The sequence below is a fragment of the Sparus aurata genome, chromosome 11 (assembly GCF_900880675.1).
Source record: "Sparus aurata chromosome 11, fSpaAur1.1, whole genome shotgun sequence".
In the NCBI taxonomy this organism is placed as follows: domain Eukaryota; kingdom Metazoa; phylum Chordata; class Actinopteri; order Spariformes; family Sparidae; genus Sparus; species Sparus aurata.
Genome location: NC_044197.1, coordinates 14573880 through 14601240, shown reverse-complemented (window position 1 = coordinate 14601240; position 27361 = coordinate 14573880). Strand labels below are relative to the sequence as shown.

General features: G+C 40.9%; 1 protein-coding gene across 4 annotated transcripts in view; it reads left to right on the top strand.

Annotated features, from left to right (window-relative positions):
* Nucleotides 1–27361, top strand: part of agbl4 (AGBL carboxypeptidase 4) — a 294869-nt gene that overhangs the window by 198786 nt on the left and 68722 nt on the right. Inside the window, exons 6-11 of one of the 4 annotated variants that reach the window (XM_030433367.1) lie at nucleotides 5084–5123; nucleotides 21387–21445; nucleotides 22467–22521; nucleotides 22616–22746; nucleotides 23634–24111; nucleotides 25950–26098. In XM_030433367.1, the coding sequence (XP_030289227.1) occupies nucleotides 5084–5123; nucleotides 21387–21445; nucleotides 22467–22521; nucleotides 22616–22746; nucleotides 23634–24111; nucleotides 25950–26098 (912 nt within the window). Of the gene's footprint in view, nucleotides 1–5083; nucleotides 5124–18228; nucleotides 21446–22276; nucleotides 22522–22615; nucleotides 22747–23633; nucleotides 24112–25949; nucleotides 26099–27361 lie in introns of those variants that run through there. The other 3 variants (XM_030433370.1, XM_030433369.1, XM_030433368.1) reach the window with 3 other exon arrangements.

The following is a 27361-nucleotide window of genomic DNA, read 5'->3' as shown; positions in this document are numbered from 1 at the left end:
GGCTCCCAACTGCTTCCTTGTTTTCTGACCTAATAACACTTTAACTGGCAGGTCAGTCTAGACTCACCTGTGGTTAACAGCCGTGTACCTGAGCCAGACAGGCTTTTGCAAATAATTATTTACCCTTCTCAGAGTTCTGTACAATTGTGGCCTACTGCATCGGGTTTGTCCAATTAGTATTTGTTAAACTTTCAAGCATAAAAAACAAGTATTTTTGTGGCATTCAGATACCAAATATGCTGACATTAAATGTATTTCCCCATGTAGTGAACCCCTTCAACCTGATTGAAATCAATCAACCATTTACTCAATGATAAATACTCGCTGCAGCTGGTTTAATCTGTTACAGCCTGTGTTGTGTCACAGTGAGAGGGCAGTGGCCAGCCACTCTGAGACTGGCCTCAACCAGGGTGTGATCCCTCAGCTCTTGGCTGTGTTTGATAAAGATTAATTCAATCCTATTTTCTGCCCTGAAATGCTTTTGCTAATGTAATTCTCTCTGTGTCAGATTTCCCTGCTCTCTCTCTCTCTCTCTCTCTCTCTCTCTCTCTCTCTCTCTCTGTGTGTGTGTCTGTCTGTCTCTCTCCCCCTCCTAAGGAACACTAAGCACCTTATCCATGTTAAGGACTAACAAAAGCAGCAGGAAGAAGAGAGCAGTGGTAGTGTGTTGTAATTCTCCACCACAGATTCATTATCTGCATATAAGTACTTGCAGGCTGAAGGCTGCTCACACTCATCATCTGCCGGGTTACAGATTGTGTGCATATAGTAATGAGAGCAGAGAGTAGATTTTAAGATGTCGTCACGTTGATATGTTGCTTTTCTGATTCCATACATCTACTGCCACTCAAATTCATACCATAATCTTAAATGAGAAATAGTTTCCAATGGTGCTTTAGTTGTTTGACTTGCAGAGATCTAGAGAGCCAGTAGAGGGTGCTGCACAATCCAAGTGATAACTTAATCAACCACTCTGCTAATACAGACTTCTGTTTGCCAGAAAGTTTGGACTTGGCAATTGAATCAGAATTTGTCTTTATTACCTACTTGATATTTATTACTACCTAGTAGTATTGTACACTCTATATGTGCAGCATACAATATCATTCACAAGAGATTGAAAATACACAAAAGAAGACATCCAAAAAGTAAACAACATTAAAATCTTGATCTAGGAAAGGAGATTAAAAGGAGTAATTTAAACCAAATAATGATTATGAATGAATGATAATGAACACAGTGTAACATGCAGGTTGATAAAATAGGAGTATACTGTACTAGGGATATTTAGTTACTGTTGCACAGACAGAGTAGTATGTTCTAGAGAAATCTCAATGTACATGTACTGTTTCTGCTCTACACAAACAAAGTTATATAGTTCTAATCAAATCTTATGTCCAGCAGCAGCGACAAGAGGCTAGAGGTTTAAATGTTTCTCTGGTGTTATTGATTCCCCTGGTGAAGCTTCACATCTGACTAGAAAGTCAGCGGTGTCCACAGGTTGGACAAGCAGGCTGTGTGTAGATGTGAGCCTTTAGACTTGGAGGTTAGGGGTGGAGGCTACGTGTGCGTAATTCAGTGTGTGGGTGGGTCGGAGGTAGACCTTCATGATCTCAGCTCACTCTCTTGTTGCTCTGTGTCTCATGTTGTCGCAGTGACCTCTACTGCTTACATGGTTTCCCACTCCAGGATCCATACCTCCTCCACCACAGCCAATGTGCGACAGTCATATCTTACAGCCGAGCTGGCGTACATGCAAAATAAGCAAATGAACCTATGTATCCTCAGCTTCCCAAAGTCTACTGTTACTGGAGAATCTATCTTTTCTGCTTCTGTGTGCTGGAATGACCTTCCGTCAGTCACTGCACAGACATTGTTCTTCACTTTCAGCACAACACTCTCACAAGCCTCTCACAGTCACACCACCTGCTCTGCATTGAGTAGCATAACCAACACATCCTTCTCATCAACTTGCAATAATGTACGTAACAAATGCATTCTGTCTGTCTCTCTGTCTCATTAGCTTTTAGGTTTGATTCATTCCAAGCTCTTGGTTCATGCAGATACTTTAGTATGTCTCCTGAGTTACACTTTTATATAAATAAATAAAATAAAAAATGAAAACAGACTGTCTTTTTACACTGGTTGCACTGGTTGCACTGGTGCACCTAACTTTTTTAATTTTGGTGCCACCAGCACATAGTTTAGGTGCACCCAATAATACATTTTCAGTTTTCAGTTATTAACACATTTAGTGGAATGTGTTTTCAGGTTTTGGTGTCTCACAATTTCTCTTGTTCACATACAGTAATGTGGGAGTAGAACAAGGTACGCACACACACACACACACACACACACACACAGATATGTACTGCACATGTGCAAGATGTACATAAAACCCTGCAATATTCTGAAAATATTTTTGAAAAGCAACTGGCTAGTGGCTACATGCAAATTTTATTTTAATCAGACCTGCTAAACTTCTGGCACACTGGTCTGACCAATGATTTAGACACACTCGACAGAGGAGTAGTCTGTTTCTACTACTTCTACTTTAAATTCAGATTAAATAAACATTCAAAATCATTGTGCATGCATGACGATGTCAATAACTGCTTATATTGCTATTAAATAATGCACTATTATGTCCTCCATAGGGCTATGTATCAAACTTTGAGACCTTTATGGCATCGACCACATTTTCTCAATACTATCAAGAATCAAAAAAAATTCTTGTCATTCTATTACTATGTTTCAGTACCTTATCAGTTAATCTCATCAGGGTCAGTGAGCCAATAAGCATGTAGCATGCATTATCTGTTATCTTTTGTTAAAACTGACAAAATTGGTATCAAAAAAGGTTTCTTTCAGTTTTTTTGTCGTACGTCAAAGCCAATTAACTAAGTTCTAGTTTTAAGTGTTTTTGGATTAGGGACTATATATCAGGATACCTTAGTTAAAAAATCGTCTTACAACAGTTTCCCAAATGTATGTAAATTCAATACTGAATCACTGGAGTTCGTCTGTAATGTTATATTCAAGAGACAACACACATCACACCCTAACATAACCTAAACATATTTCCTGTTTTTTTTATTTCTTAATCTTATTGTTATTGTATTGTACTTGTCAGAGCACTGTGTCTCTTAACTTTGCACTCTTTGCTATAACCACAGTGTTGGTGAACTTGTATGTGTTACTCCATCATGGCACCCGTGACGCCCTTTCCACTCATTTTCTGCATTATAAGTCACTCTGAGTAAGAGCATCTGCTAAATACTAAAATAAGTGTTTAGTAGCCTATCAGAGAGTCCCACTCCAGGCAGCACTATATGTGAGGAGCGAAGGAGCATGCTGAGAGTCTCTTTGCTTATCCCTCTCAGCAACTGGTTAGTGTGGTGCTTGAATATTAATGCAGTCTGGTCCTAAAAGCTGGCATTGACTTTGACCTAGCTATACTGTGTCTCTCTCACACACACATACACACAACTCTTCACCCTTTCCCAGGATGTGACGATCTTCTTTCCTGAGGGACTGCTAGATGAGGAGGACTGAGGTGTTGATTACTGCAGTGCTCAACAGTCAAGTGTGTGTGTGTCTGTAAGAGTGTGGCAGCACAGGTTAAAGAGAGAGGTAGCCGGCTAGCACGTACTCTAGACTCCTTTTAGCTGCTGGAGACATCAAGTGTAAAATTGCGCACTCTTTCAAACACACTCCATCAAAACACGACCCGCACGAATGTTGTGGAAACTACTTATAGTTATACGTGCTTGGAGGTTCTTCACATTGGATGCTGTACTCTACCAAGACTTATCTGAACACAGTTTTGATACTTGGAAGGAGTATCTTAAAGATCCTTGTCACACATGTGGCATACATAAGCAAACATAAAAACTCTCTAATTTGTGTCAGACATGGCTTTTACCGTAAAAGAAGTGTCATTAGCACATTTAAATCCTTAAAATGGCACCTACCTGCTTTACCCTCATTAAATATTCCTGAATATACAAATGAGTATGCCACTACTTTTAATTTCACAAGCAGGACTGCTGAACATGAAATGTATTTTTTCTGTAAACCATGGATAACCCTTTCTTTATGTTGCAACTTTGCAATTCTTTAGGTTCATTTTCAATTTTACGTTATAACAACTTATAATCTGGTTGGGTTAGGTTAGCCTCTTGGTTAGGGTTAGGACAGGATCATGTTTCAAAGATAATACTTCAGAGATCAGGTGAACGACCAAATGTTTTCATCATCCATATATTTCTTTGGACCTGCCCCATTTAGTCTTGATATTATTAACCCTGTCAATCATTTGGAGGGTAAAAACATCCTTAACCTACTCTCTGAAGTGTGTTATTTCATTTTTTTGGAGGCATTTCTTCATCACAAGTCATACAGTGTAGATATGACTGGTTTTAGTGTGTTTCTCCGTGTATCTCCCATAGTCTTAAATGCAGTTGACGCCACGGTCTGGCACCAAAGCAAAATTCGGTGATGTAATGACCCCTACTTCATTTCTAGGTTCCTTCGTTCTGTCGCAACAAACACAGCTGGAAAATTGTCATCAAAACTAGCTGGTTTTGTTGCAACTAAAATCCCTTCACCTTTCATTAAAAATATCAAGTAGTCACATGCTTGAAATGCTATCTCAATCACTTCTTGTCTCTTGCTGAAGACTTATCTTTCCAGTTTCACATCATTACCTTCCCCTCCACCTCCCTACATGAAAGTCAGCTAGTATACATGTAAGGTGAATGTGATATAACACTTATTGTAGAAATGTTTCTATTACACATCTAAAGTCTTCTAGCATCAAACTGTGCACATATGCAATCTGCACAGAGAGAATAAAGCAGTCAACTGCAGAACAAAACGAAAAACACATTTGACCTGAGGGGGGCTTTATGATGAAGATGATAAAGCTGCTTCTATTATACATCTGCAAAATAACACCACTGAGTCACATTTGAAAAAGTCAAATATATTGTTGTTAAATGAAGTGCAAGGAGTCTTCACTACGTCCACAGCTTGTCTTTTATGACTTTGGTCTAACTTTCTTCTGTTCTCTTTCTTCCAGCAACAACGGCAACTAGACCTGTTAACAATCACCAACTGTGGTAAGTCCTTCTTACAACTTCACTTTTGCCCATAGTCAGTTTCTCTACTTCAGAAAAAAAGCAAAAACAAAGCATGTAAGGATCGATGCACAAACGCATCCTACTGTGCCATTCTTGTGAATGGTATATCTCAAAGAACACCTCGAGGGGATGTCTTCAAACTGGGCACACAACTTGGGCGCAAGGGTGAGTTTGATTAGATTTTTGTGGTCAAAGGCCAAGATCACTGTGGCCTCAAGAAACACATTTTTGGCCATTACTTATTACTTCATAAGGTAAGTGGGGCACAACATATTTTCACAAATGTCTAATATGATAAAAAGATCAATGGTCAACTTCACTGTGACATTGCAATATTCTGCAAAAAATGTTTTGACTATTACTCAACACCACAGCACAGATCATTACTAGTTTAATTTGTCATAATTTTGACCTGACTGAAATGTGCCAGTTAGGCACCAAGTGAATTCTCCTCTAACCCACTTCAGGGTGCTAAAAGGGTTACAAGCTGTTTTTTTTACGCTGCTTTTGTACACACACTACACAACTGCACAGTTTGGTCGTGGAACAAGTGCAGATAACACAGTGCTTGTGCTGTGGAAAACCCTGGAGCAGAAGCACTGCTGATTTGATGGCTGCTGGTCAGTTACTAGAGCAGCACCATGTGTGTTCAGGGATGCCGTCTTAAGATGTGATGTATTAAATGTCAAAGAACTATTGCCTCAAAGCTTTTATAATGGGATAATACGGAACTCATGCATTTCACTTGTAGTCACACAAGTCATTTAGGCCAACATGTGACCACGGGCATATGCTCAGTACATGTGCTTACATCCCTCGATATGTTGGTGTGTGTTGTCAGAGCAGAAATGTAGAGCATATTGGAGATATTGTACTCATTTTGAGATTGTTAAGAGATTAGCCAACATGTCAGTAAGAGTCATTTTCAACTGTCACAGTACTTCTGTTAAAGACTCCAACTTGTCCTTCCATGATGGATTATAATTGTGCTAATGTGTCTAATTTGTTGGAAGTTTACTTTCATTCTCACATTCAGCTGGTATTTTAATGTATAGTTATTAAATCATGTGGATGGAGAAATAAGATCATTGTTTTGATCAAATGGATAACTGGTTTGATTTAAGTTTCTTATTATGTCACAGTCTGTGTGCATGTAGGCGTGTGTTTGCATGTACACATGAATGAATGTGCCTGTATGTGCATTTACCGGTATGTATACTGCATGCCTCTTTGTTATTGTGTGTTGTTTGTATGGACATAAAACTTGGTAAAATGGGACGCAATGCAGACATTAGCGTGCATGTTATAATATGTTTTTACTACTTGACTTCACATCACAGTTGGGAATGACACTCAAAAATGAACTTTTCTTAGAAACAGTTCCTTTCAGAACCTCTTGTGTTTGTGTTCCTTCGACCTTCTGGTGTATACATCTAAAGTTCTGTTATAAGAACGACTCAAATGCTTTGCTCACACTCAACAAGCAGGACTTTCATGATACAATATACAATATATATGTATATATATCTATGTATATATATATATATATGTATATATATATATATATATATATATATATATATATATATATATATATATATATATATATATATATATATATACATATATATATAGTTATATAGTTATATATATGTGTATTTTGGACTGTTGGTCCGAATCTGTTTAAGGACGTCACTTTGGGCTCAGGGAAATTGTAATTGCCGTTTTTCACTCCTTTATGTTGTCGCAGTCTACACTAATATCATCATAAATGCACTTCACACTATCACATTGTATATAAAAGGTCAAATATGTTTAATTAGTTTGAACAGTGTCCAACATGCACCTCAAACTGGTAATGTGTAGCAGTCAGACACACATATGGTGATCCGAGTTTGACTGTATGTGGAAACATGTCACGTAGAAGTTCTCTACCAGTCTCTCGCTGCAGAGAGGCAGCTGTGAAAGCAAGGAATCCACTGAGATGGAAAGCAAGGAGAAACTCGAAAAAAACAGGGGAGGTGAAACAGATGGGGACGGCAAGGAGGATACAGAGACCCCATATGTCTAAAGTATCTGGATGATCTAATATGCTTTGATTAGAATAATGCATATGTGAGGCTCATGGAGACCAGGTTAATTTAGCAGGTTTATGTTGCAGCTGTTCCTCGGGCCCTGGGCAGAGGCAAGACTCGTCCCCCAGCCTTCACAATTTGACAGAGGGCAAACAGAGAGAGAGAAAGGGGCTGGTGAAAAAAAGAGAGAGTGTGAGGAAGACTTTATATCAACACCTTTTATGGCCAAGTGAGAGAGGATTAGATAATCACATACTATTAGATGATAAAATGTAGGCATGCATACAGCAAGTTAACCATCTAAACTTCAAAAAGTGTAGATTTATAGGGTGTGTTCAGGATGTCATCACATTTCAGGGCGAAAGTCTTACAACTATATATTTTGGGAGTTTTTTTAGTTCATTTTTAGTACTGTTTAAATGTGCCTTGTTTACAGAAATGAAGAAAGAAGAAAAAAGACTAATACTTCCTCATACTGTTCTGTAGATATAGACAAAATATCCGAGATATGGGCACCATGTTGTGCTGGTGACATCGTTTGGTGTCAATCCTGACCTCACACCACCTTTTTAAAAACAAACTTATCAAAAAAAGTGAACAACTGAACATACATCGGTGTAATAAGAACTAACTTGAATAACAGAAACCACCTTGGTCCCATCTGCCTCCTAACATGGAGGTGGCGTTGTTTATAAACTATATTGCAGCCGGCCATCAGGAGGAGATAAAGATGTTTTGGCTTGGCTTTGGGGCGAGCTGTCATGTCATCCGTAATTATACAGTCAATGGTTGGGTGCACTAGTGGTTTCTGGTTCTTTATGTCTTTACATAGATTTCCAGGAGGATTATTTCCGTACAAAAGCAAATAAACAAAGTCTGCTGCGGTCACCTGAGTGTTGGGTTTACAATGTGTTCTTGTTTACAGTTGTATTTTCAAACCAATCAGAGTCCCTCCCAGAGCCTGGCTCTGATCATTAGCAATATGGCGTCATGTTTCCATCACAGTGTTTCATAAGTTGGTCATTTGTAAGTGGTTTACCTTATTTTTGTCTCATTAGAGCAGATGCTAGCTTCTAACGGGTTGAGTTTGGTAAATTCCAGGTTGGCTGTCAGTCTCATAAAAGGGCCTGATCAGTGTTGTGTCTGTGGAGATGTTTGTCTTTCTGAACAGGAGTCATCTTGATGCTTCCAGTGTCAATTTCAAAATGACTGAGCTTGTCATATTCATACTCTTTTCAGTATGGCTCAATCTGATTTGATAGCACTCTAGCAACCAACAAATTGGTGAGTTCCAGCATCATGCATCATGTTCATAACATGTCATGTAAATGGTTTTTAATGATTTTCAAGACTTTTCAGTTGCTACTTACTGTGCGTCCATTGCTTCCTTTTTTCGCTCTTTTGTTGTGTCGCACTAAGTGAACAGTCACAGGAACTAATTTGTCTCAATTTAGGAACCTGCATCCTCCGAGGACTGTGTAGGTAGAGTGTGTAATTTCATAGCAAATTAGTCAAATTGAAATTAAATATTATGCAACAAAAAGTGAAAAATAAAACTCCAGTACTCGGTGGTCTCTTGGGTGAGGTAAATTTACAAAACAAGCTGTTTTACTCAGATGATAATAAAGTGCCAGGTCAAAAATTATGATGTTCCAGTCACTATAACAATCCATTGAATCAACCTTTTTTTTTTTCTTTGCACTTTTTTAAATTTAAAATGACCTCAAAATATATTCCAGTCAACACAGTGTAACTAGGGGCCCTCGATATGAAGGCCTGAGCCCTAGACCGAAAAAGCTTCCTCTTATTCTCACCGAAAGGTTTCTCCGTCTGACCAGTGTAGAGCTGAGTGTGCTGTGTAAATTATTGCGGGTCATTATTCAAGCTGTTGTTGTGTGTGGCCTTGAAGGGAAGTCTATTATATTCTTAACTTGACAGACATATTTTATCCTGCCCTGCTGCTTATTACTATTCACAGTAGGTGACCTGACATACGCACACACATACATGCTCACACAAGCTGAACATGGTGAAGGTTATTATGATGGCTGTATGAAGAGCAGGTGAGGCTTTCAGATGAATGACTCTGATAGGGAAACACTGGCAGGACACCCTCTCCTTCTCCCCGCAGATTAAAGGAGTTTCCGCTCCTTTGCTCCCTTTCTCCTTGTCATCCTCTCACGTGCCTCGCTTTCTCTCTCTGCTTCTCCCTCCGCTCGTTTGCCTTTGCATTTCTCCTTATCAGCTGTTATTTATTAGGGATCTCATTTTATCACGTTTCCTTTGTCCTCTTGTTTCAGCTCTTTTTGCTTCTAATATTCTCCTCCTCCCTCCATCCCTTCGTTCACCTCTCTCCGTCTCGTCTTCGTAGCATGGATGGCAGGAGGAATCACAGGGTGGGAACAAACTAATAGGCTCAAGTGGCTTCATAACGCGCCGTGTGTGAGAGGAAGAGATTCGATAAGGATTCTGCCCCCGCTGCTCTGTTGGCCTCTGTCTCTAACGGCGTTCATTAGTTACTCTGAAGAATAATTCACACTTACACATGTAGTCCCACACATATAATTGAGTTTATATATACCCTGCATTCAATATAGCTCTGATATAGTGTAGAAAAAACACCAGGAAACACACGGTATCTCTTTACTCCCTCTGTTTTCACACACACATGCACACTCACTCCCACACACAGACCCACTCAAACCTCACTCGGCCCTCTTTAATTGGACACTTGAGCAGCGCACGGCTGCATCTGGCTCCTGTTGAACACAGCCTGACATTTCAGACTGCTGACCTTTCCAGCCCCGCCACAACTAAATAATGATTAGTCCTGGCAACTGTTCCGCCACAGCAGCAGCCAGGTAAGCACACGTGCACGCAGGCATGTGCGGATAGCGCGCACACACAGGTGCCAACAACACAAAAACAGGCCAACACCTGCGTTGAAGGCTTTGTCTTTTCACAGTGAGAAAATGGGGTGCAGACATTGATTTGTGAGGCCATTGTCATTCTTTTAGCTTATCGATTAGATTGTCCTTTTCCATATCTGCAGTCAGCGCCCAATAATGTGTTGTTCTAAATTAACTCTGCTTGCCTCTGTTTATTTTCTCCTTTCCCCTTTATGCGCTCTCAGCATTACAGTGGAAAAAGGTCAATCATATTCATGAGATCTGGGCAGATTTGAGAGGATATTTTGTGTGTGTGTGTGTGTGTGTGTGTGTGTGTGTGTGTGTGTGTGTGTGTGTGTGTAATTGTGTGCACACTTTTAGGTTTGCGCACAGATGCTTGGCGCATGTGTGTGTGTGTGTGTGTCTAAAGCAATGAAGCATCATGGAGATAATAGGCAGTTCTCAGATCTCTCCTCTCACTTTCTTCTTTTTTCACTCTATCACTCTCTTTGTATCTCCATTTCCCTGCTGTTTCTGTCAGAGCAGAATAGAAATGTTCTTCATTAGAGCCTCTCTTTCTACAGATATTCTTTGTGTTTCCTGCTTTGCTCTCTCCATACAATACCACTGTACATATCTCGGAGGTCAGAGGTCACGTTGTGCACAGCCAGCTACCCATATTCAAATACTTTGAGGCTGAAGCTTTCATTGTGCATAGTGATGGTGTGGAAACTGAAGTTTGTAAGTTTAGCATGTGAGAGGCTTGAGTATATGTGAAATAAGAACAAAATGATGAAATATGGCGCTAATGGCTGCATCTGTTAGCCTTATTGTTTCCATGGAAACAACCTTGTCAGGGCGTGTTTTTAAAAATGAAATCAGCTCACATCATCAAAAATCTAATTTCAATGTATATTTTGAGAGTCTTGTCGGGTATTCAGAAAATATTTACGGAGTACATGAAAGGCACGTACACTTCGAACACAGCGAAATTTTACTTTTTAAAAATAGCTTTCAAAATCACTATTCTCTCCAATCAGTGTGCATCAAATTACAAATCCAACAGAACTTTAAATGCGAGTGGATTTCTCAGTAACTTGCTGTATTCACCCAATTTAACAATCCAGATTCTAAAAAAGCTGAGACGCTTTACATATAAATGAATATGGAGGGTTAGGGTTAGAGTTAATGATTTGCAAATTCTTTCTCGATTGAAGTTTATTCAATTGAATACAGTATGAACAAGACACTTAATGGTCAAACTGATAAACACTCAAAGTGAGAATAACCACAGTCTCATTTTTTAAAATGTGTTTTAGTAGTTAGTAATGATATAAATATATTTAATGCAACATTATGTAGAAATTAGCATTTTGTACGATTTCGGCAACCCCCACAGTTTCTGAGCGCAACACCACTATCGTAAATACAAATCTCAGGTCTCTAACAATTTGTCAGGTGTAATGTAGGTGCTAACTACAAACAAGACTCATTACATCATAACAGTGGTATTTGTTGAAAACCTTTTCAGTAGCTCAGCGGCAGAGACACAGATGCCATTCATCCTATTTCAGGACACTGTCCCGTCAGAATTATTTTTAAGCTGTTATGTTAAGGTTTTTAAAAAAAGTAATGTTGCTTTTTTTTAAGGCTTATGCTGGAGTTATTTCATCAGTTTACCATAAAGTCAAACAGCAACAATTTAGAGGTCAGGTTTTTACTTTATCGTCTTAATATTCTACAACTAATGAACGAAGGAGTGAAATCAGTTAGACACTCACTTTCACCAGAACAGTACACAAAAAAATTTGATTTCTTACCGGGATGGCACTTCTGCTAGATTTAGCTGAAATCGCTAGAAGGAGCAATAGTTAATAAAACAAACACACCATTAGGAAAATAAAGAGCCGTGGAAATTGGTTTGGCTGTTCACAGCCAGTTATTACAGAAAGCTCAGCCATCGGCAACAGGTTTGTTGTCTGCCTAAAAAACTTATTATGTTCAGCTAGAACAAAACAAGTACTAGCCTCCTAAACTGAAATAACAAGTCATCTTTGTGTGGAAAAAAGTGAATACTGAAGTACCATGTCTTGGCTGCAAATCTAAAAGACAGCACATTTTTTAGTTCTTATTTTGGTTTATGTGCAGGCAGTGTTAAATATTGGACCCTAGGGAGCCTTGCTTACCAGCATTATCGGGGACATTTCTTACCATTTGCATAACACGTGTCAGAAAACAGGGAGTACTTCAGACTAAATTGTCTGCAGTGTGAACGCGGGGTCAACAGAGTTTTCTCTAATTTACACAATGCACCAGACTGGCCTTCTCTCAGCCATTTAATAGCTTCCATTTCTTAAGATGAAAGTCCCTGGGCAACCATCCAGACAATATAGTGATATATCATGTATTTATGTCTTTGTTGTGCTGGTTCTATTGTTTTGACTATGATGCATTTTTCCTGGTCCATTCGCAAATTGCATATGGAAGTTCTGTCAGATTGGTGTAGTTTCACTCCTGCTTCTAAATCCTGTGAAATGCTCGCTTCATGAAACACAGGGAGGATATTTAAATTCTTTGTGGTGGCACCATTACTGCTTGACTTTGAAGTAAACACATCGGTGTCAGAACGTTAATCATTTTTCTTTACTCGCGCAGAAAGATGAAAGTTTAACCCCTCATGTGCACCAGTTTCTTTGTGGCTCAACTGTACAGACTTTCATCAGCCGATCTTCATCTGCCAGACCAGTCCTCCTTTGAGTTAAGATGAAACATAAGAAATCCATATTCATTCATTAAGCTTTTTATTTCATTCTCATTTACTCCCTTCTTTCTATAGAAGCACATCCAAGACTTAAGTAAGACAGATCTCGGCAGTAAAATAGTTGCATTTATGTGCGTGCGCCAGTCTTTCGCAGCTTTTAGCTTGGTGTAATTCTGTTAAATGCTAATAACCGATAGTCCAGAACAGAAATCCGGATTAAAATAAACACCTAAATGTATATTTTGGATATCTTTTATCCAGTAGTCTGAAGGAAGACATGTTATGGAGACAAAATAGCCTTAAGTATCACCTGTTTTCTCCTTTAGTGTCTTGTTTATCTATGTACAGCAAGCAGTAATCATAAAGTTATGTAATTCATGAGGGCATCCCATTCTGGACTTCTTGTGCAGTCCTGTAGAGACTGCACAAGTAAGTGTGAGCTACTCTTGTATGTTGCTCCTACAGAGACAGTGTTTCTATACGGCCTGCGTTGATCCATGGAAGGTGGAAAGACAGGTCTGCAACAACCTGTATGTAACCTCCTGCTTAATATCCAGCCTTGTGGTACATACCTGAGCTGATAGAAATCTCTGGGTGGCTCCGTCACTGCGTGGTTGACTGGCTTTTATCCTGGACAGCTGCAGAGATTTGATTTTAGTAGAGCACAAGACTTTGCACCTTGAGGGAGGGAGGGGGGGAGGGAAGAAAGAGAGAAGGATAACAGAGATGAACATTATTTGTAAAAAAGAAAAAAAGAAGAAAAAAGAAAATACTATCAGGCTTTTGTGTAAATGAGCAGCTGTGAAAACAACACTTCCTATTATTGCCCTAATTATATCCTTTCTCTGCGAATTTGCATATTTTATCTCCATCCTCTTCATTATGGGGGACGGTGCTTCCATTTTGATGTGGTTAAAAAAAAAAACACACACACACATGAAACAAAGAAGGAGATGAGGGATGGGAGGCGAGGAAAAGGAGAGGGGCGCGCTGGCCGCCTCATATTGAGTATTTTCCAGTTGATTTTGTTGAGGGCTTCTCAGCAGCAGCGTGGCTAAATAAGCAGCGGCATGCTAATGAATGGAGAACAAGTGTGATAATTTAGCAGACAAAGAATGGAGGACTGGGAGAGATAGAAGCCAGGGGGCCGGTAGGAAGGGGGAGAGGGAAGGGGCAGCACAATATTGAAAATATTTGGAAAATATTTGTCATACAACAATTATTTAAAACCTGACTCGAGCCTACATGCCTGAAGGTTTCTTTTCTTTTTTTTGTTGAGTCCATATTGCTTATGCTCAGAGTAAATATTCCCTGTGTCGCAAATACGGTAATTTCACGCACTGTACACACAGCCAACCATGTGTTTCATGTTTTTGCATGCAGAAAAGGAGAGAGAGATATAGGGGGAGAGAAAGAGACAGTGCTAAACTCAGAGGACAGTAAATGACAAAAGAGAAGCGTCGACTCTGTCTGTCCTCTCTCTAAAAGGGCGATGTGACGAAGGCAGTAAACAGGCTGTGGGCTCTGAGATTATTTCTTTGTCACCAGCAGAGCCACCAGTGTTGCTGAGCACTGCTGTGGAGCAAATCCTCCTAGTGAGGACTGATTGGATTTTTGTTCCAGGGAGCCTTTTGTGTTAGCAGCATAGGGACTAGATAATAGAGGTTGATGCCACTCTGTCGCTGTGTTATGGCTGGTGGATTGAGTTTTTGGACTCTGTGTGTGTTTGTGTGTGCGTGGAGCCAAAAACAACCACTATATCACTGTTATTCACAGCCTATTTCCTTCTTTTTGCTTCAGAGCCCATAGGATGCTCAATATCGGAGCATCCGGGTGTTCCGCTAACATATGTATACCTGTTACTAATAGTGAGGCTTTAAGGCTAAGATAGATTGTTAATATAATAACCTGTCACTCCGCTAAATTGAGAATATTCTGTGCAGGTACGTCGCCAGGAGATACTCGCTGCCAATCGGTCAAGGTCATTATCAGCCCTTTCTCAGCCTGTGCCTCGGTCCCCCCTGTCAGATCTACGTGTGGAGCATGTATGCCCAATGGGTGCGCGTGTAGAGAACTGTATGTATAAATAAAAAAATGTATAAATTATTGATCTCCGTAGGGAAATTCTACTTTTAATTGCCCTGCTTTCACTGGCAGGTCAGCCGTCGGGTTGAGCTACAGAAGGACAGCCTCTGTCTTTTCTCTGGGAACTGCAACACAGCAGCGCGCTTGAACCCGAGGCCTTCAAATTCGGGGAAATTCTCCTGCTCATTACGCCACCCTGCTGTCCTGTGTGTGAATGTGTGTGACTTTGCACTGACCTCTGTTGGAGACCAAGCAGCAGTGATGACTTTCAAAGGCCAATAACAGTGAAGAAGCCAGAGCTAGAGCAGATGTTGAATGGGAGGACAGTCAGGAAGTTCGTTTTTTGGAGAAATATCAGCCCTTTTGATCAACAAGACCACCCTAAAATCCTCTGCACCTAATCTCTCAGTGGTGGCAGCTCAGTGGCTGTTGTCTCAGGCCATTCGGCGTCTGATTGCCAGATTTGTCTTGACTGATTTCTCTGCAGCAGTGTCTCAGCAATGAGAGGTAGACTGTATTTCCTGCATCCGGTTGACACAGGAGATGCATGACATGTGACATAATTTTTATTTACTGTCAGTGTGCAGGTGTCCAGGCTCAAGACAGGGTAGAAGATTTTCAGTTTCTGTTTTCCCATGTGGAGTGCAGCAATGGCCAGATTAGTGGCAGGTAGATGTGAATGTATAGTCCCAACGTAAGTGACCATGATTGCTGACAAATATTGTTATATTAACACTGATTTAAATAGGCTTGGGTCAGCGTTATTTTAGCTTAAACAGATGAAGACGTCTCTACATTTTGTTCGCTGGGGTTTAGATTTGCTCGTTAAAATGAAAAGCAGATTTGGATATGAATAAAAACATGAAATAGAATGAGCATACGAGGGGAAAAGGCTGTGTGGCATAGACACATTTTATTGTACTTCAGAGACCCGCAGCTCTTTCAACAGAAATTAAAACAGGAGTAATAAAAGAGCAGCAAGTAATGGAAGGAAAAAAAACGAATAATGACGACGACTGCTTGGTTTTGATGTGCTTATTTTCAGACGCAGCAGCTGCACAAACACTCTGTATTAAGCTCTGAATCGATCTTAACCTCCTCCAAGTGTACAGTAAGCTGCAGGAGTGATTCTGTGGAGGGATTTCAGATGTGTGACCTTGTCTGTCCTTGACGAGCGTGTGTGGGCGGGGGTCTGTGTCTGGCCGGTTGGTGGTTAAGTAAAGCCGCTAGTTGTAAAAGCACTTTGCCCCTCAACATGCCCCTGCTTTAGCCCCCACCTATTTATCTGACCCCCGCCCCCCGCCCATCCCCCTGCGAGGAGCAAGCTGGTGGTTGGCCTCCACTTTATCTGCTATTATCTGTCAGATGCTGCGCACCTGTGAGCCTGGCTGCCCCTCCGCGTGACGGGCGGCTGCGGTCGCTCGTCCAATCCCAGCGGCTCCCTGCTGTCAGCCACAGCAGCAGTGAGAAGTTCTCTGGCTTCCTCCGTCTCTGTCTGACAGCCGCCCTGGAGGAGCGGGCAAGAGAAGCAAAAGGAAGAGAAGGAAAAGGGGGGGAGAAATACCATTAAGATGAGCTGTATTCCCACAGACCAAAGCCTGCCCACCAGCCATGTGCTGCGGCTCACCTGGCTGCCAGATAAGTGGAGATTAGAGGAGAGGAGACGGTGGAAAAGGTATTAGAGGCATCAGAAAGATTCTCTCTGAAACCGGGGGACAGCCTTGATACTTTTAGGATTTCTTGTGTCGTGTCTGACATTTGATGCAGACGCAAAAGGGCACAGAGACAGACAGTCCACACTACTTTAACACACAGATGTGGCAATCTTGGTGCTTTTATGTCTTTTTGTTTGTTTGTTCCCTGTAGTCTATTGTTCCACTCGCTGATGCCGCTGTATGAATTACAGTTTTGCGAGTTGCCTATCTAGTTAGCGGAGAATAACAGTCTGGTGACACTGGCGAGATCAATACAGGGCCACAGTAGGAGGTGGAGCGGCCCTAATGAACTGAATTGACTGGTGCTGAAATATGATCAGCATTTCTCTGGTGGTCATTATGTTCCTTATGAAGAAGATCAATGTCTCCTGGGTGGATCACTGAGTCTACACAGCATGATGGCAGGGCCAACACTGATACCATTCTAAATACTTAATGAAGGATTTTTTTTCACAAATATGGTTTGCCTCTGTGAGTGTGTGTGTGTTTGTGTGTGTGTGCTCCATGTCCATCTGTCTTTCTCTCGTCTCTCAGTCAAAGGTTTGTTTTCAGGCCCTACGGCATTAGTTACTGATGTGCTTGTGTGAGGCTGTGCTGTTCATTTCATGGGCTATCACTTTTTAAATTGGTGAATGCCTTCTTCATGGTTGATTAGTAATTCATGCGGAGCTAATTAAGAGGCATAATAAGAGAAAGACTGGTGAGATGCCTCCAACCAAAATAGGAAAACGGTTTTCACCCCGGACTGTAAACAGTCGTGATTGATCGTGGTAGTGCATCGCCCATAATAGACGTTTACGCCTCCCTGGATCTGTCATCTTGGAACCAGACGCCCATGTCTTCATTTTTGCTCGGCTCTCTCCTGATCTCAGAGCATCTTTCCAGAAAGTTGCCTTAATGATCCCTCCATCCCGGCTGTCTAATGCCTGGCATCATCATTTTGCTGGGTCTGTCGTGTGTATGCTGCTGCTGCTCAGGCTGGCGCTCGCTCCTGCCAACCATCATCACGCACTCGTACCAGCATCTGTCCATCCAACAGGTTGGCACAGGTGCTGCCTTTAGATTGGCTGTGTACGTGCTGTAAAGTTAATGCACACACCCTGTAGACATTTTTCACCCTAAACTGCAAAATCTCTTTGTGTCCTCTTTCCATTTCTAAGTCTGTCACACATATTTACGCACATATCAAAAGCACAACAATGTCTTTCATTTCATCTGTCTGTACGCGAGTCAGTGGGAACTCTTTATGCTTCCTGGCGCAACACTGCAATGATGACGTGTGTACCCGCAGTCTAATTCCATCATCAGCATCATTACTGCTATTATCCCGTGTCTCCCTTTAATGCAGGCTAATGGATGACCAATAAAGATAGATGAGCCTGGCAGTGTGGAGCTAATAGGCAGGACATGATGTCTGGCTTCTGTCCTGACTTGAGTCTCTACCCAATCAACTGCCCTCAGAGATAAAAAAAAATATATATGTATATATATATATATATATATATATATATATATATATATATATATATATATATATATATATATATATATATATATTGCTAAAATATTATCAAGAGTTATTCTTTCAGCTTTAATGAATCACTCTATCTTCATCTAATCAGCATGCCGATAGTCATTTCAGAGTGGATTTTGTGTGATTGGGTAACAGTTTTAAAAAGAGCTGATTGGATTTATTAAATAAATAGCAGCTGTGCTTTTAATTCTCATGATGGTGAAAAGTCAACACACAACAATGATATTGTTTTAATTAAATGGACTTTTGCATATGGAAAGGTGGACTTAGACTTGACTTAAAGTGGCACAACCCCCTCTGTAATAAAAACATGTATGATTATATATTAGAATCAATATAACTGAAAGACAGAGAGAGAGGGGAAGAGAAGAAGAGAGAGGACTGACTAACACACGTCAAAATGTCTTCTGTGAAAAAGGCCTGAGACCCACTGGAATATGAGCTTCAGAGAGATGTCAATTGGTCACATTCTCTCATACCCAAGATGAAATGAGATAACTTAATTAATCCCAAAGGAAATTACTCTGCCTGAAATTGATTAAAAAAAAAAAAAAGAGAAAAAAATGACATAAGGAAAACACACATAAGAACTAGAATGGCACTCGAGTGCATATCTCCACTAAGGCCCAACAGTTCCTTTTAATTCAATCAAGCCTAATCCAAAATCAAACTGGATTGTTTGCATCAAATTATACTCACTCATAGACCTAAATACACCATTTTTTTTCATTAAGATCCATGTGTTATTCCTTGAGAAATTAACAAAAATGTAAAAAAAAAAAAAAAAAAAGAAGGAAAAAAGAAAAAAAAACAACCTGTATCTCAGAGCCATGTATACAGAGTAATATTAATCTGAAATATAGAAAAAGTACACATATATATAAAAGAAAGTGTGAAAAAAGGGCAGAACCCCTGTGGACCATGGCTGTGTCTGATCATCAATATCTTTGCAAGTCAATGATATATACTCTCATTGCATGGGTTTACTGTATATTACTGATTATTTATTAGATATTCAAGAAGAACATAAGAACAACATATTGTATGTAACTACAAGTACAGATGTCTGCCTGACCAACCAGCCTTACTGTTCATACAGAAAATTGCATGTGCAAAAAACAGTGTGTTCATTGAAGCACTGTGACCAGGTTGAGGCTGAACAAGAGAGTTCAGCAGAGCAGTGGAGCAACATACCATGAAATAATTACTGTGGGCAAGAGTGGGTACAGGGGTGAAGTCTTGAGACGAAGTACAGGACCATATAAAGACAAATTCAGACTTATTAAGCATTGTAAGAATCTGCAATTGTGTGGATTACAGGGATTAGTCAGTTTTTCAAATTTTGGAACAATGTGATTAAAAACGCATAACAATTAATTAGAAATAACCAAAACTGTGGTGAGTCTATAAGAAGTGTATCACTTCATTAAGAGTTGTTCTGCAAAAAAACTTTCTTGGAAAATGTTAACGTTGACATTGACATTAATATGTCTTGAGAAATGTCTGTAAAATGAAAGAAATCTGGGGGGCCCAACTTTTATTGACCTCTATCTGTGTCGCACCTCCGTAAGCTTTAATTTCACACAGAAAGTCGTTTTTGTAAATTTTGATTGTACTTCTTCAGGCTGCAGAAATAACATCATGCAAAACTTTTAAATAGAGTGATGTCCCCCTTAAAAAACTGACCACTTCAGAGAGAGAACGCTCCAGAAAGTGAGCAGCCTCATGTTGACAAGCCCAGCCTTGAGGACAGGAGAGCCATTGAACAGAAGCTTAGATTAGCAGTAATCCTCTGTTCGACTTGTTGAGAAGCTGCTCAAATCTCTTGTCTATCACTCTCACTCCTGTAATGGTTTGTGGAGCTCCGCCAAACTATACATGAAATGACCATGAATCAGCCTTGAATATATACGTCAGTTGGATTTAACTTCTGAATAATTACTGTATATGAATGTTAAATTTCAACAGTTCAGTCTGTGGCTTCTTTCACTGAAAAGTCCAGCAAGCAAGTCCCCCCCAATCAATAGCATAGCTGGAAGATGTAACCAATCGGGTGTATTGAAAGCATACTGTTCCAATAACTATTATCATTGCTTTGTTTGTTTGTTTGTACTCAAATTCTCTTGTATACGTTTAACAGACTCTGAGATCGGTCACACAGCACAGTGAACAAACATCATGGGGAAGCTGGCATTTGAAACAGGCCCTAATCGTAACTAACTAAATGCCTGAAACTATGAAACGAAATATCAGAGAAGAAAAAAAAAGGGCTCCATATAGTTCTGCATCAGTTACTTTTCAATTACAGCAGCCGAAGCAGAACGAAATTGTTAGTGTCATTTATCGACTGTGGTGCTCTCCATTAGAGTAACAACTGAGAGAAATCCATCCTGTTGTATAACCACCTGGCTGTCTTACAATAACAAAGAGTTCATTTCTGTCAGCTGTCTTTCCGTTGTGATACAAGGAAAAGATGAGAAGTGTACAGCAGGAAACGCATGGAAGCACACCCAGAGCCCAGTGAAAGCTGACTGGGCAGGTGATCATCCTGGTGATATTTTCCACTTTAGTTCCCTCAAACAATTCCTTCAGAAGACCAAGTCATGAAAACAATGATCTAGGATGAGTGAATGTCCTGCATAATCACTCAGAGCAATGCTTTCAATATTTATTTCCATATAAATATTTGTGTCTTTAAATATTGTATGTAGTTGTATTTTTGTAAAAAATAAAATAAAAACAGTTGTATATTTATAGATCTTTACAATTTTAGAAATGTTTCAAATGTGACCAAAAAAAATCAGCTTTTATAATGTTATAAAGACAGAAATAAAATCTAAATAGTTTCAATACCTTTGTATCGTAACATCTCCTGACAGCAAAGGTAATGTAATGTCTATTACTTATGCCTTGATGATCCTCCATGGTGATGTGGACCAGGCAAGAGTAGCCGAGCGCAGACACCATCCCCAACCCCCCTGTGTGTATATTTTTTTTAATACTTTGTGAGGAAAAACTGTCAACCATATCCAAAGTGCAGGACCAAAGAGAAGTAAATAATGTATGCTTTTGTTAGATTCTTTGAAGACGATATGTGCTACGCGTTACCCATTTCAAATGTCGAAGATTTGAGACCTCTGCACAAAACAGATTTTGATAATCAGAAGGTGTATCTGGTTCACAGAACTGAAGAGAATGGCAGCGCAGGCCAGCCGTGCGAAGCACAGATCCTTGCCCTTGCAGGTAAGTTGCCCTCTTAACACACCAGCTTTTCTCATTTTGAGGCTGGGTTTCTCTGTCTGATCTCGTAACGTTGATGTGCGCGAAACTCTGGAATGTGTCAAAGCGAGTCCTTTTGTCCGATCTGTCAAGACGTGATCAGCTGGAATCTGACACTGATAGCCACAACAACGTCCTCGGCGGTGGCTAGCTAGATATGCTAGTGAGATATGCTAAGATAAGTTTGGCAGGTAGTCATACCTTGTCGTCAATGCTTTACGGATTTTAACATCCAGAGAGTACTGTTCCACGAGTTATCTCTCTTGTTTCGACAGAGTAGTGCTGTTTTTTTCGATAAATACGTGGCATGCAACGTTAGCTAGTCACAACGGTTGTTTACAACACGAAGCTAACGCTTGCTAGCTTGCTGTTCGCACCGCGTTAGCATGTTAGCGCCGAAGTGCTAGTCAGCTGCTTGCAGAAGCGGGGCTGTCACTACACGAGAAACACATGTGGAAGCCCTTGGCTGGCATGTAATCGTTTTTGTTGCAGGTTTGTACATGTGGTCGAGACGCTAGCCCGGTAGCTTTGGTGATTTGCGGTTAGCATGTTAGCTGGCTTATCTGTGGGTTTGTGCCACAGAGGCGATGCGGTGCTGCAGCAGTCATCACCGTGTCTCAGATATGAACTGCACATAGCAACCCCCCGTCACCAACATGTCAACGTCATGTCTGGTTCATGCCAGTGCAACATGTTAATGAGCTCATATGTGCATGCGAAATGATTTGCTTCCTGTTAGCTACAGTTACAGTCATGTTTGCTGACGGTCGTTTTCTGTGCTCGATGTTTAACTAGCTACACCACTAATCCCTGAATGTGAGCTGTCTGGGCTGCAGAGATCGGTCACATCCGAGTGACACCTTCACAGCAGGCATTCATGTTAAAGCGCTGTATACTGAAGCCAGGACGTCTAGACTCGCAGTCTGTTATACAGCTTATATTTTAGTCCTATGCTAAGAGTGCTAAAGTTAGTTTGATCTAGCAGAATGGAGAAGCTAAACGACCTCGGCCCGAGTTTGACCAAAGGATGAAAGAACTCTGTAGGTACTTTCACGTTTTAATGACAATCCATTTTACTTTTGTATGGGAAACTTTTTATGAGATTGTTCATGCTTCTATGTCTGCACTTCACAGATACAGTAGAAGAATTTGAAGACAGTATAATGCAAAAGAAGATGAAAATTCCCAAGATGTCCATCAAGAATTCAGGAAACTCAATTGAGAACAGTTTTGGAGAGGAGAGAATGCCACTCAGGCATAAAAAGGTAGGCACGCCTAAAGTAGTCATTAGTTGTTTCACTTTGGAAGAAACTAGTTTGTATATTTTAAAAGTGGCTGCACTGCACCTAGGATTCCCTCCCTCACCATACTGTATTTACTTACACCAGTATTATGACATACAATCAAAGTGCCACTTAAGCGTATTCAAATGAGTGACTACTTATCTATTGATACTGCACTTAAGATTTATTTAATTATTTTATTGCAACAAATTCAAATCAGCCATATCTGTGCATGTGGTTAACTTTAAGTAATTTATGACAGCTTGTTAGAAGTATCACATTTAATTTACCTATTTTGACAATCTCGTGCTGTGTCACTGAGGACATGAAATCATTTTACTCATTGAAAGAAAGTTTATATCTACACAGCGTGGACACAACACACCCATTCCTGCTTGTGTCATGTTGATGCATACACAGCAGTAGTCTTATATTTTAAATAAATCTATTGACATGTCTAATGTCACATTTCCATAAACTTGGCTGACACCCAAAATCCCCCACGCTATTTTTACCATATGCTGGATTAACACAAATTCAGCACTCTGGACAGCTGCCCTTTCACAGACAAATCCTCTGAGCGGCTCATCAGAGAACTCAGTGACTCCTCTCCTCCCAGTTCCTATTGAGATCCGCACAGTCAAAACAAACTGTTTGCGGTCTGTCTGTCTATCATGTCGTTTTTCAATTAATGTTGTATTTTTTAAAATCTGATGCAGCAAAAAGATTTGTGAAATTTTCTAGAATATCAGGCAGAACACATATCGTATTCTTGTCATGATCAATTCTCAAATTTCCAGGACTTGTATTCAAGTTTTAATTTCACTTGCCTATTAGTTCCCTAATTTGACAGTTGTTGTTGTCATCAGGCCCTGTCTCAGGACCATGGACGCCCATTGTCTAACTCCTCCAAGAGCCTAGCAGCAGTAGTGGCTCGCCTGGAGAGAAACGCTGCTAACTGCTGTATGGAGGGCGAGGAGGACCTGGATGAGGACCGGCTGGCCGAGGAGGGAGAAGATGCAGATGACGAGGATGATGATATGGAGGGAGAGCATCAGCAGCATCATCACCAGCAGCAACAACAGCACTTAGAGGTGGACGCAGATTGTGTGTCCGGGGTGGCTGCGGCCGTGGTTCCTAGAGTCCTGTACGAGGAGCTGGTCCATAGCTACAGGCAACAAGAGGAGGAGATGAGGAGGCTTCAGCAGGAGCTGGAAAGAACCCGCAGGCAGCTGGTGCAGCAGGCCAAGAAGTTGAAGGAATATGGCAGCTTGCTGACAGAAGTCAAAGAGCTGAGAGACTTCAACAGGAGGCTGCAAGATGTGCTTCTCATGAGACTGGGCAGTGGTGAGGGACCAGGAACATGCACACCAACACACAAAACACTGCTACTTATGCCACAAAATGTATTAGCTACCTTTAGCATAATTTAAGAAGATGTCCACAAAAGTCACATCAGTTAACTTATGAGAACAACACCAGGATAATCGTAAAACTGCAATTCAGATTTTGATTATGGAGTCATTTTCTTTGTACGCAACATCAAAACTTGAAAAGTGCACAGCTGGCTGCTGAGCACATGACATGAGACCGGTCTAAACTAACTACTAGCTAATGCTGGAGTGAATTTCTTTGCTGTGCCAGGACCTGCACATAAATCGGATGCCAAAATGAAAGGAAAAGAAAAAGAGGGAGCTGGCAGTCGCTCAAGACCCCAATAATAATTTAATGACCAACTTTTTTCAGTCAGCTCTGAAAGCTGCTTCCAGCCAGGCTGTAGAGGTGAACAATAGCCATGAGGTCACTTATGAGAAAAATGATAATGAGACATTAGCAAAGATGGTCATGTGTTTGTGTATGATAGACAGAGCAAGCCCAGATTTGGGGAAGACCCATTCAATGGACCTTTTCATGGGCCTAGCCGTTTCTGTGAGCAGGCCTGTTGGACTGTAACATGTGTGGGAGGCAAGTGTGTGGGCACATTCTGATCCACGTGTTTACTGTTTGTCTGCATAATTTACTCATTGTACTCCCACTGATCTAAAAAGTATCTGTGCCTTTTTTAAGAATGTTAACAAATGCCAAACATTGTGTTTTTTTTAAATTCTGCCTAAAAACAGCATATAATCATGCAAGAGGAATATTTTTTCTCTGAGAAAAGTGTTTGTGAAATTCTCTAGAATATCAGGCAGAACACATATCGTATTCTTGTCATGATCAATTCTCAACTTTCCAGGACTTATATTCAAGTTTTAATTTCACTTGCCTATTAGTTCCCTAATTTGACAGTTGTTGTTGTCATCAGGCCATTTCTTGGGAAAGCGTGTGTTTTTGTACATAATCTGATTTAAATGTGTGCAAACATTACAAAAAATGCCGTGTTGAATATTGACGTTTTTCCGATAACACTTCGGACTTCTTGCTTATTCACGGAACACTTTGCTTCTTACACCACCTAGCGTTTTGGAGAATACTGTTAAGAACAATGCATTGAGCATAACCGCCTCTGCATGCCCGTAGTTCATGCACCATCATGTGCCATCTGCAGAGCCCATGCCATGGTGTTTCACGCAACTATAAACACGGTTTAAGTGTGATTAAAAGTGGTGTCATTACAGTGCGCGTCAGAGTGCAAACTTGAGTGTTGCCAGATGCTGGTGTTAACCTCAGGCCCTCTGTAGATCTGGACAGAGGCGCCTGGCTACTGGCGAGACCATCTAATGGACGGGCTAAAGATTAGGGCACCCTGGGGTGCTGTCGGGTAGGGGATGGAGTGCACTGACCGATATTAAAACTCATCAGCCACATTGGAGCTTAGCGTGGCCTGCAACCAAGCCAGCTTAGGTATTGAGATAGAACAACCGCCTGTCTCAAGGCACAGGGAAACCTAGGCCCAAGGTGGGTAACATGCAATCGAGCAGGTGGGCATTGTTCCACTGGTAAATGCCACAGAATTTATGGCCACATGCTCATGGGCACTGGAGGGATTAAAGTGCCACTGGCATGTTGTCAAGTGTTGTTGAACTGTCTGATGTTGTAGTGTCCTCCTCTGTGGTTCTGCGACATTGACAAGCTGTTGTAGAACGGCCTTGATTCACCTTACCTCAACTTAAAGCACTGACACATGTAATGTAGATTTGTCGATTGCATTGTCGTGATGCTAAATGTCTTGTTTATACCTGCAGAGCCTATGCACGACAGTGGCACTCAGACAATCAAGGCTGAAGTGGTTGAACCCATCGTTGAGGCCCAGGAGACATGCAGGGAAGAAGCCAACACCAGTTCCAGCTACTCGCCTTCACCCAGAACAGTATACACTTGCAACGATGGAAAGGTACGTCTGATTGGTCTACGAGACACTCTTTATTCTCATTTGCTTTTTGATGTTCCCTGTCTGTTCTCATCTCCTTGATCTTTTTTTTTTTTGTATTTTGACATTTATTCTTCAAGGCAAAATCACTCAACCAAATGTAAACAAAACAGTACCTTCGAGCGCTAAAATTCAAAAAGAAGGAATAAAAGATGCCTTCACTCAACAGCTGACTGACAAGCCTTCAACAAAGCCCAGTGATGCTGTTAAAGGCTTGTTGTAATGTTCAGTCATTCAGCAGGAAAACAAGGATTGTTTAAATGTATGTATGTATTTTTTAAATTCATATTTCCACTTCTTCAGGTATTTTTAAAAAATATATACATGCTATTTATACGGTCAAGTAGTTACATTTCACATAGGGACTTTCAATCTTCACATAAAATTGATCCCAATGAGCCCTGTATCCTTCAGTTCCCTCTCCTGTATCGCTGGCTCTCTGCCTGGGGGCCACTCTGGGAGGTAGCCTGATTTTGTAGGAAATGCTGTATTTCCTCCCATTTACACCCATGAACCTGAGAACATGCCGTCATAGTTGATCAGTCCTTTCCCCCCTGGCTGCCCTACCCTAGCAGGTAAACAAGGTTGAGAAGATTATTATTGTTCCTGCAAGCCCAGCCGGCATCATCAGTGTTTATTGGCCTGTTAGGGTTCTTTACTCCCCCCACCGCTGTAACTCAACCAGCGTCCTGTCTCTGATGACAGGGGGGGAATTGGTACTACAAGCTCTGGGGCCTGCAGCCACTTCAAGCGTGAAGAACACTTGCAAATTAGAACTCTCCTACATCAGGGACCCCATATTAATTATTTGCACGAGAGGAATTTAAAGTGACTGACAGGTTAGCCCAAGTGAGGGAGAGTGAGAGGGGAGAAAAGAAGGAGGAGAGATGGAGAGGGAGAGATAAACGAGTGCAACAGGGAGGGAGGATGAAAACAATCTTGTCTAACTTGAGGGCAGTAAAAAGCTTGTCTGTTGGCCGGGGGCCTAAAGCACATTAGCTGCACAGGGAAAAGCCTTTTGGATGCTGGCCTAAAGACTTAACAGTGATAAGAGAGGAGAGAAGAGGAAAAGAGAGTCACATATGCCCCCCGCTGCATTAGCTCACCTAGAAGACCGGGCCAGTCGGCCTAGCCTGGCAATCGGCTTGGAGTGTTTGGTGCAGGCTTATGCAACGTGCCGGGGCCAGTGTATAGAGAGCTAAAGGCGGAGTTCATAGTGGAGGTAAT